Source organism: Centropristis striata, chromosome 14, assembly GCF_030273125.1.
Source record: "Centropristis striata isolate RG_2023a ecotype Rhode Island chromosome 14, C.striata_1.0, whole genome shotgun sequence".
NCBI classification, from domain to species: domain Eukaryota; kingdom Metazoa; phylum Chordata; class Actinopteri; order Perciformes; family Serranidae; genus Centropristis; species Centropristis striata.
Window position 1 is genome coordinate 29,994,317 of NC_081530.1, and position 11,060 is coordinate 30,005,376.

General features: G+C 37.3%; 1 protein-coding gene across 1 annotated transcript; it reads right to left on the minus strand.

Moving 5' to 3' along the window:
- Positions 1-685: 685 nt before the first annotated feature.
- LOC131984542 (major histocompatibility complex class I-related gene protein-like) lies at positions 686-10,232 on the minus strand. Its single transcript, XM_059349391.1, has 6 exons — positions 10,100-10,232; positions 6,276-6,536; positions 3,565-3,843; positions 2,882-3,184; positions 1,923-2,024; positions 686-1,183 (listed from the first exon to the last, which is right to left on the minus strand). Exons 1-6 carry the CDS (start codon positions 10,149-10,151, stop codon positions 1,062-1,064), a joined length of 1,119 nt encoding a protein of 372 aa, XP_059205374.1. The 5' UTR covers positions 10,152-10,232; the 3' UTR covers positions 686-1,061.
- Between the last annotated feature and the right edge of the window lie 828 nt (positions 10,233-11,060).

Consider the following 11,060-nt stretch of genomic DNA (forward strand, 5'->3'; position numbering starts at 1 on the left):
AGCTCTGGTTGACCAAACCTCTTTCTGCTCTCTGCTGATCAATACCTGAGTTGATCACTGCTTATTTACCTTTACAGTGAAGTCAGCAGCGTGACAGCGCCCCCTGTGGACGAATACTATATCTGCCTTTAAACTGCATTAAAAATTGAAATTAAATGGAGGCTGTTATACTCTCAACAGTAATGTTCTCAATAACACAAACACACAAACACTATTTTTTGACCATTTTTCAGCTTTATTTGATAGTGGGAGACATAAATAAATAACTAAATAAATAAATAGGAGTCATAAATAGAAGCTTTGAAAGAAAATCAAACTGTTTCCCACTTTAGATTTCACAACTTTCAGTGTTCTATTTTACTGACAAGTTATAAAAATTGACAAAAAAAAGTGCTATAAAAAGAAGCTTAAATTTAAGAAAATGTTATCTGAATTTTTAAAAAATGCTTAAAAAATGAGCCATAAAATACGTTTTGAGAGCAATGAACGAATAAAAGTTATTTGAAAGAAATGAAACAAAACATTTTAGAAAACCAGATAAAATATTTATTTTACAGCTTTATATTTTACACACACCACATCTTTACATGATTATTTACACACTGGTGGACTTTTTAAGTGAAGAACAGAATTCAGTTCACCAAATTAAAAGTAAAGAAAAAGAGCTTCTTCTCCATAAAAAACCTTGTAAACCAGATCAGAGATCATCTCCACAACATGACAGAGTTTAGAAGTGTTGTACGGGACATGACAGGACTCAGAGAGACACCAGCATCACACAACAACAACACATGTTGTCCAGTGTTGTGTCACAGGGTTTCTGGATTTAAGATGTTTAAGTGGAACATTATAAATATTAAAACCCTTGAGAAGCTAACCTTCCACTTCAGGCTTGTGTCTAATATTTATACTCACCACCAGCTTGTGTTAAACCATATCTGATGAATTTGTTAACCAGGAAAATGTCACTCATTTAAAAAAAGGTTTGACATTTGGTCTTTTCTTTGCATCATATTTTCAATTGTTGAAGGCGTCTTTGTTGAACAGCAGGTGTGAAAAGTTCACGTCTCCTGAAGCAACCCACTTTGTGCAGGGTTGTGTGTTTGGCCTTCAGGGTTTTCTTTTCCAGAATTCAGTTTCTCAGAGAGCTCAGAGTCGTTTTCACAGGATGACTCGCATTCGGCTGAAAAAAACCCAACACACATCATTTTAGTCGTCACAACTGCCAAATGCCAGAGTATCTTCTAACACCTTCTTCTCTGTGGACATGATCCCCTCTTCTATTCACTCACACTGACAAATTCATCTCCTCTACGTTTCTTTTTTTAACCCACTTAACTTCTTTAATAATCACTTGTTTCTTACGTCATCGTACTAAAAATCATTTTAGGATCCAAAACCAGTTCCAGGGTGTAAACCTTTATGTTGACACGTGTTTCTTTTCCTCAGCACACAGCTCACTCTGACTCCTCTTGAAAAAGGCTTTTATTAATCCGCTGTCCCTTCAACTAAGAATAAACTAAAATACTCTCCACAACACAGTTAAAAACGTTGTGACTCCACTCTCTACCTGCGAGCTCCTACCTGCCTTAAAGTAGCACACAACTGTCAGGTTGTCTTAATGGGACATGAATGTATTATCAGTTAAGCACTTAAAAAAAACAACACAACTTTACTCTCTAAAAGTAAACTGTAAAAGTATAAAGTATATAAGGAAATAGATATATTAAAGTTTAAACTAAAATCATGTTTAACTAGATTATTATTTTGCTCTTCTGGTCCGATCATCATGACTCTGCTCTGAGCCGTTCACCACTTACTGTTGAAGATTGTTTCTCTTTCACAATCTGAATAAAAGCCTCAACTCACAGTCTGAAATACTTTTAAAAAAGAGAGAAAATCTCTCTGTTTGGGTCTCTTACCTTTCTTCTTTCTGCAAATCAGGACTCCAATCACAGCGATGAGGATGAGAGCAAGAACAACGACTGCAGCGATGATGATGGCGGTCATGTCAGTGGGCTTCTCTGTGGAGCAGAAAACAACAAGAAATAGTCACAACGTGAACAGATGAAGCAGGTCAGAAGAGAAGAACGTCAGTTTGTCCACCAGAACACAATCCTGTAGACATTGTTTGTTCTGCTGTTGTTATTTTTATCCCTTCTTATCTGAACATAATTACTGTATCTATGTGTTGTTTGTTTATTCTTGTCTATAGCGTTGTTGTCTTTGTTTAGCTGCATGTCTGTGTTGGTTTCTGTCCCATATTTGGTTTTTGACACAAACTCCGTTTTAAATGTTAACATCTTCGGCCAATAAACTTGATTCTGACTAATTTACTGATAGATACGTTCTTTCATCAATTTATTAATTTATTCCATTATTCAGGCTCTAAAACTGGCCAGTAGTTCAGTCAACACAGTGATTATTATATATTATTCTCTCTGAACTGTGGATACAAATAAAAATACAACACTTATTTTAATTTAATTTAATTTTAATTTATTTTTATTTAAAACTAAAATTAACTTACAAAAGGTGATAAAAATATTTAAAATCTAAAAATAAAATTGTTTGGTTTTTTAAAATTATTATTTATATTTTTTATATTAACCAAAGTTTACGCAAACATTGTACAGGCCACACAAAACAAACTGTGGTAATAATTCTGGGTCCAGAAGTGGGTAAATGTGTTGGTTTAATATTTAAAGCAGAAGAGAGATTCAATGTTAACTTTACTGTTATTTATACTAGTCACAGGACAAGTGAACAGCAGAACCATTTCTGAATTAAAATTATTTAAAATTATAGATAAAAACTAGATTCAAGTAACTAACAACAAAACAATATGAGGAAAGAGTTAAAAGACAGATAGAAGTCTCACCTCTGTTGGTCCTGATCTTTTCTTCTTCCAGTCTGGTGAAGATGTGCTCCTTCACACCAACCAGCTGAAACACACACTCGTACCTGGTCCAGTCTTCAGGTTTGACTGGTGAGAGGTCCAGGTCAACACTCATCTGGAAGGATCCATCGTGGTTGGGGAGGATCTCTCCGAGCTCCACGTCCTCATGAAGCTCCTCTCCATCTTTCCTCCAGAACATCATGGCTCCGTCAGGGTAGAAACCTGTAGCGTGGCAGCTGACTGGAGAGGAGGGAGTCTTCTGGAGGAGAGACACTGAGGGAAGGTCTGCAGAGAGGAGAGAGACACAGTTTATAGGTTCTTTATTACTATCACTACCTTAATACACTATAGATACAGTATCTATACAATGTAAATACATTGTATTAATTGATAGAAGAAGAGAGACAGAAGGAAAAAGACAGGTGAAGAGAGGTGAGACAGATTAAAAAGTGCAGTGGACAGTGAGTGTGAGAAAGACGAGTGGGGATAAATGTGATGAGTCAGAGAAATAAAGAGACGAGAGAGAAAAAGAAATGTGTTTAAACTGAGACAGATTCAGCCTCTGTATGGTTTATATTTATTGTAATGTTACTCATGGTTGGAAACACAGAAGGCATACTAACATTGTGGTGTTCATTAAACTACATCAGGTCATGTGACTCTACCTTTTCTCAGCAGAGAGCTCCTCCCGAAGTTCACGTACTTCTTCAGCCACTCAGGACAAATCTGGGTGAAGTAGTGCTTTGACCCTGCCAGCCAACCTTTATTATTATTATACTTATGTTTGATGATGACAGCCTGTTGTTTTGCAGCGACGTATGTCTCTCTCTCCATGTCAAATGATAAGAAGTCTTCTCCATCATAAGCAAACTGATGGAAACCCTTGACCTCACCAGTCTCATCATCCCATTCACAGCTATACATCTTCTGGTAAATATGGACCCCTGAGAGACAGAGAGACAGAGACACTGCAGTAAACCAGAGTGAGATCACAGCCCAGTCATCTATCACCAGCTGATATCACATCTTTACCACAGAGACACACTGACCCACAGACACTAATGCTACCTATACACCAGAAGACTTTGAAAAGATTTGGAAAGACTCCTGCAAGACTATTAGCTCACACCTGCTCACATCTAAAGACAAGTGTTTAGAGTGTTTTTCCCAACCTAGTCTCATACTGAGATTCTACAAAGACTGTGAATCTTGAAGGGTCACTATTTACAAGACTACAACTAGATTTCCATTTTTACCTACCATGCAATTTTTGTGTGTGCAGTGGTTTGTGTTGGAAAAAAAAGCAACAAAAAGAAGAGGAGAAGACGCCACAAAATGCCCCTCATAAAGCTGAAAAGGGTTCTGTTTTTCTGAAATGAAAAGTTGACTATTTTACAGTAAAAATAGATTTAAGGAAGAATAAAGTAAGGAAAATTTCGAAAATAATTCATGATATACATTTATGTCCCATTTAATTATAATTTGTTTAATTGAATAAGTATAATTATCAGCTCTATCAACTTTCATTTAGTTAATCACACATTAATCATCAATTATTTATTACTTATTTTTGTATACATTTATTTATACATTTTAACTGGGTCTCCTTACTGTTCTCTTTACTCAGAAACAGCGCCCCCAAAATCCAGCTTGTGGCCGTAAATATATTACATCTCTATATTTGAATTTAGGACTGAGCTTACTAGCATTATTGTGATGTTACTTTTTCCTGTGGAAGTGGTTTTACTGGCCGGTCTGAAACCGGGGACCTTTCCCCCACTCATCTATTGGTTGGTGATTGTGTTACGACGATGCAACAAACCCAAGACTAGGAAAAGACTGATATGAAACAGCGCAGATGACGGGAGCGCGCTGTGACTCCAGTAAAACTCCTCGATATACTAAAGACTTTCAGCTTCTAGTCTGGGACTGGGGAAATCGTTTGGTGTAAGCCCAGCATAAGACACAGAATCTACTCCTCCTGCTGTTATTGTCTCCATGACAACCACTTACAGCCAGTCATCATGTGGACAGTGTGGACGTCTCAGAGAGAGACAGAGAGGCAGAGACTGCTGGGAAACAGAGGGACATCCTAACACACTTCATATCCTCTTTTCTTTAACCACAGAGACACACTGTCTCCACGGAGACCAGCAGTTTGTCTCCACTGTTGAAGGTGGTGTGGCTTCATGTGAGCTGCAGGAACAGACACACACACTGAGGTGGAGTCCTGATTATCAGACTCAGATTAAACCTGAACCTGGACTGAACGTTACAGCCACTGAGACCCTGCAGCCAGTGGATCAGTCCAACAAAGTCCTCTTCCTGAGAGAGACTACCCACTAGGCTGTCCTGAGGCTGCTCTTCTAGAAGCTTCCACTGAAGGAGAGTTTCAGTGCAGGATTAGTCACTAGACTCCACCTGCTCAGCCAGGACAGTGTGTCCTGTTCAGCAGTGTGTTACTACAACTGGTCAGACTGAGCCAAACACCATCAGGACCATTATGGAGACTGGGGGGCGGTCTGTGTGTCCTGATTGGTCCATCCATCAGTCAATCATTCAACACAACCAACAGCTGTTTCCACATGCAGATGTTGGCTTGATGCTGAATGATGAGATGGACCAACACACTGTGGTCAGTACAGTAATGTTAATCTCATCTGATCTGTTGTTCTACTATATATGTTTATTATTGGATGGACACACTGTGGTAAAGTGAATTAAACAAATATAATGTGTACTTCTACAGTATATAAAGGTATATTATGGGATGGACACACTGTGTATCAGTAGGTAGAGTGGAGCTGTTAAACTCTTTAAACCTCTGATCTGAATGAGACGTTCACTATGTCTTCCTGTCAGCAGCTTTATTAAAACAAACCGCTCCTCCTCTCATATGAGGACCCATCAGAGGCAGCCTGTGTCCCCTTTACAGTCCCGGCTCCACGCTTTGAGAAACCAGGCAGTAATGTTCCTCTATCAGCTGTGTGTTGTTAAAGTGTTGTGATCAACAGGTTCCTGCAGTAGAGTTATTATGGAGCGACTCACTGTGGGCAGTTCAGTCGAGTTATTCTGATCTAATCTAGTGGAGATAAAGTGTTAATAATCTCTGCTGGTTATTATGGGATGGACACAAACACTGTATCCATGTAGTACAGCAGCATTCACTAGTCTCACTGTCTGACTGGGCTTCAGTCAAGAAAAGCTCTCAAACACTTTAATCTGAGAATGGTGTGTGTGTGTGTGTGTGTGTGTGTGTGTGTGTGTGTGTGTTGTGTGTGTTAACATCTGTGTACTAAAATACAGAATGTTGAAAATAAAAACATATAACACAATAAACAACATTTTATCAGTAGAAAGTGAAACATAAACAAACCTCCAGTTTGGTTGAAACGCTGACTTAAAACTTCAATGCTGACTTTGAAGGTCTGCTGGGCATCCATTAAGGTGTCAGTGTTCCTCTGCCAAAACTGTGGATCCACTGCGTCTTTCACCCAGTCCTGTGTGGGCACCATTCTCCTCGTGTTACTGTCATAGTAATTTATCTGAATTTCATTAACCAAAGTTAAGGCCACAAACTCTGGGAAATTTGGAACTTGAGAGGATCCAGTGTAGAAAAACTTCAGAGAGTGAGTCACTGTAAGAAAAAAAGTAATAATTTCAGTTTTTAGATTAGTTGTATAAATAACTATCATAACTTATTAATAACAATATTATTTTAGAATGAAAAAGAATGGCAATACATTTGAGACACCTAATTGTTAGAGCTATTTATTTCTTGTTAGTATTTAGTTGTATATTTAGTTTATTAAAAATAATTAGTATTGTTTGATTATTCTAGACATTTGTTTATTTTGTTTGGCGTATTAAGTTTACATAGTATTTTTGTGTTTTATGGAAATTGGGTTGACACCGTGCGCCTGATGTTAAATAGGTAGGTGGGTAGGCCGAGGGCCGGCATGCACCTGGGTGGGCTTATGGTTTTTTACCACAGCGAAGAAAGGCAGCAGGAGCCATGTTTCTTTGTTCTTGTGTTGCTTGCTCGTATTGGACTAAATAAACCTTTACTCACAACTATGCATGGTCTTCATAGCTTCTTTGCCTGCGTACACCACACACCCATGGTGCACCAGTGGCATTTTGATTAGATTTGTTTAAATGTTATTCTTCAGTCAAATGGCCACTACACTAATTATCTCTGTTTTAGCAATACATACAAAAAATACATTTTATAGAAATTTCTCTTTTTTTATTTATTTGCAGGGTCATGGTAACACACACTACACAACTGTCTTAGACAATACAATACACCTCACTTTGTGGAAACTGCCCCACTTTTTTATGAGAACTTAACAAAAAAAACAACAACATATAAACCTATATACAGAAAAAACAAACAAACAAACTAACACTACTAACTAAAAACAGCAGAAGGTACAATAGCCTGCTACACACATTCTGCAGATGTACGCAGCAAAGCAAAGCACCCCAACCCCCAGTAGTTCTGGCCCTACATAATAACCAACCATGGTCAGTACATTCACATGAGACAGTGTAACAAAAATCTCAGTCCAGAGGATCCACTGAGTCCACCATAGGCCTCCAGATTTTAATAAATCCCTCAAAGTTGTCATGTAAAGTGAATGTAAGTTTTTCGAGTGGTAAATGTCTCAATATCTCCTTGTACCTATCCTTCAATCTCAGATATCCAGTTCTTCACAATTACCTTTCTTGCTATACACAGCAATATTACAATCAATTTAGCATTATACTTTCTCTAAGAGAGCAACAATTTTGCTCTTAAATGTTTTGAACCATTCCACAGGGAACCCATCAGGACCATTTTCCACTCCTCATTTGTGTTAGTGCTTCAGTGATTTCCTGTTTGTTAATGATCTCTCATAACAGCCTTTGGCTGCTCAGCCTTCTGAGAGTTTAGGTAAATTAATTTTAGAGAAAAACTCCTCCAGTTTCTCCTTTGTTGTCAGAAGCATACTTTTTTTTTTTAGAAAAGCATACAAAAACTGAATTATCCCCTTTTTGTCAAAGGACCTTTGTCCTCTACTATCCCTGATACCTGCTATCAAATTATCCTGTGTTTGTTTGATTAAACATGCCATATATTTGTTAGGTTTATTACCGTATTCATACAAATGCTGTTTTTGATGAAACAAAGATTTCAATGCCTTGTAATTTAGAACTGAATTCAACTCTGCCCTAATTGTTTGTACTTTTTTTGAGATTTAATTTAGTTGGGCTCTATCATTCTCTAACACTTGCTGCCTCATTAATAATCCTTTTTTTTCTATGACATGTATATTAAATAATCAAACCACGTAAAAATGCCTTAGCAAACTCCCACAGGAGGTCAGGATTTATTTCTCCATTATCATTAGTTTAAAAAAACAAGTCAATCTCTGACTCCATTTTTAAAAAAGTTGTTATCATTAAGTAAGTAAGACGGGAATCTCCATCTGTGTGGGCCATCTACTGAGTCCCCTATGCTCATTTCCATAAATACTTGGACATGGTCGCTAATGTGTATTGATTTGTCTAATTGACTGTGTGTGAACAAAAAAGAATCAATCCTGGAATACGAGTTATGTGGGCTGGAAAAAAAAGGGAAATCTCTGGCCGTAGAATTCAGTATTCTCCACACATCGACTATGTGAACATCATCCAGCATTTTTGCAAATGATCGACCCTTGTTTGTTGATCTGTGTTTGCCTGTTTCAGACCTGTCCATTTTATCATCCAAACAACAATTGAAATCTCCTCCCAAAACTCTAAGAGTATCGTCATATTCCTCTAATTCTAATGCAATCTTTGTCCAGGCTGTCCATATCTCCTTCATCCATCATTTTGCCTGGCGGAGATGCTAGCAATTCAGATTTAGTTTTATGCTTTCTAGCCCTACCAGTACACTTACTTTCTGCCTCCTTTTTCCAAAGCTCAAGCAGAGACATTCCCTCATCAGTTTCTGGTGCTCCGGTGGTAAAATTCAGCCTCTGAACTACTAAATGGTCTCAATTTGGTCAGGAGCTTCCCTCTCCCACTCCTATTCCTCGAACATCACATGACTCCCCCCGGATTTTCCAAAGATTGAGTATAAAGTTGTTGTTTTTTAAATAAAACCAACAAGAAAAACAAATATCTGACCCGTTGCGCCCCTCACTTTTATATTTCTTTATTTATGTAAACTGAAGAATTATATTAAGGCTTCACTCTCAGAGTCAAGATGAAACCAAATTGTTCTGTAAAACCAAATGTTCTGTTCTCTATATTTAATAAAGCTTTAATAAATAAGATGTTTATCTGTCATGTCGTCATTCTGTACAGTTTTAGTTTATTATCACTTATAAACTGGTTCAATATCTAAATGTCCTCCATCATGAAGTGATCATTATTTGCTCTTAGAAGTCTCTTACAGATTATTTTAAAGTTTGAACAGAATAAACTTTCTACAGTTTTCTATGAGTTTTGCTGATCATCTATTTAAGAATCCTCCACTGTCCTCTGTTGTCTGAATGCATGTAGATCAGATTTCTGTGTTTAGATGAACTTTAAAAAATCTGCACTGGTCACACCAAACAATGTTTTGCAGATCTGTCCAAGAATAAATATTACTGTTAATACATCGAATGTATTTGTTTTGTTAAAAGTATAGAAATGTAACATAAAAAATGTTTTTTGTGACCAAGATCCATAGAGAGTAGAGAAAATCCCAGTTTAAAGATAAAACTGTTTCTCTGGTGGACAAACGATGTAAAGGTGAAACTGTTTCAGAGCCTCAAACTGAGTTAATTTGTCTCTATATTTGATACTTGCTGCAAAGTCATGCTGCCATTTTAACATTAACATGGATCAGACCGTATCGGTCTTCATGGTCCTGATAGTATAAAATAATGTCCCGAATAAAATATATAAAAGTTAAAGAAAACACACTTCTGCCCTTTTTCAAGATTAGAGTATTGACTATCCCTCTTTACAAAAGTTCAACCGAGGAACCGAGATCATTCAATGAGGTGAACTTTAAGATAATGGGTTTGTTACTTTTTAATATTTCAGGAAATAGTCCAGGAAGTCCAGGAAATAAACATCAAATACAATCGTAAAACGCTGAATCTCATAAATACAGTTTAGAAAGACATTAAGCATTTTTTTCTTTTACAATAAAGCAACAAAACAATGTTGACTCACTTGCCGCAGCGCCATGCAGGGCTGTTACCAGGACAACCAGAGCAGCCAACATCTTCACTGTGACCGTCTGAAGATTCAGCAGAGTGAAGCTTTGTGTGTTTGTCTGAAGAGAGAAACAGACATCGTCCTTCAACCTCGACAATCCGGGTTGAAATGAGAAAACATGAGGTGGCGCTCACATCTGAGCCAATGGGAATTTAGTCTGAGCATGACGTCACTTGTATCTCGGTAACACTGACTCACCCAGGTTATAAACGAAAGTGAAAGGATATGGTGGTTTTTATTTCTCAACACATTTTGAAAACAGGTCAAAGTCAGTTTTTTTGTAATCTGAATAAAAGCCTCAACTCAAAGCCTGAAATAAAAAAAAAAATAAAAAAAAAGAAGAGAAAATCATTCTTTCTGGGTCTCTCACCATTCTTCTTTTTATAAATGATGAATCCAATCACAGCGATGAGGATGAGAGCAAGAACAACGACTGCAGCGATGATGATGGCGGTCATGTCAGTGGGCTTCTCTGTGGAGCAGAAAACAACAAGAAATAGTCACAACGTGAACAGATGAAGCAGGTCAGAAGAGAAGAACGTCAGTTTGTCCACCAGAACACAATCCTGTAGACATTGTTTGTTCTGCTGTTGTTATTTTTATCCCTTCTTATCTGAACATAATTACTGTATCTATTTGTTGTTTGTTTATTCTTGTCTATAGCTTTGTTGTCTTTGTTTAGCTGCATGTCTGTGTTGGTTTCTGTCCCATATGTGGGTTTTTGACGCAATGATTCTGACTAATTTATTGATAGATACGTACTTAGATAGTGCTACTATATAAGTGCAGGTCCATTTACCATTTACTTTCATCAATTTATTAAATTATTGCATTAAGAAAGAGAGCTTGCACAAACTCCAGGTTGCATATAATGACTGTCTATACTATAATTCTGCTCAAAAAGCCCAGGGGTGGT

Bases quoted from the DNA above. Each gene is read 5' to 3' on its own strand.
- LOC131984542 (XM_059349391.1), bottom strand. From the start codon at position 10,151: ATGTTGGCTGCTCTGGTTGTCCTGGTAACAGCCCTGCATGGCGCTGCG. The intron at 3,844-6,275 runs GTTTGTTTATGT...TCTGTCTCTCAG, and splicing joins GCGTTTCAACCAAACTGGAG to GGGTCCATATTTACCAGAAG. The intron at 1,184-1,922 runs GTAAGAGACCCA...GGTTTTTTTCAG, and splicing joins GATTTGCAGAAAGAAGAAAG to CCGAATGCGAGTCATCCTGT.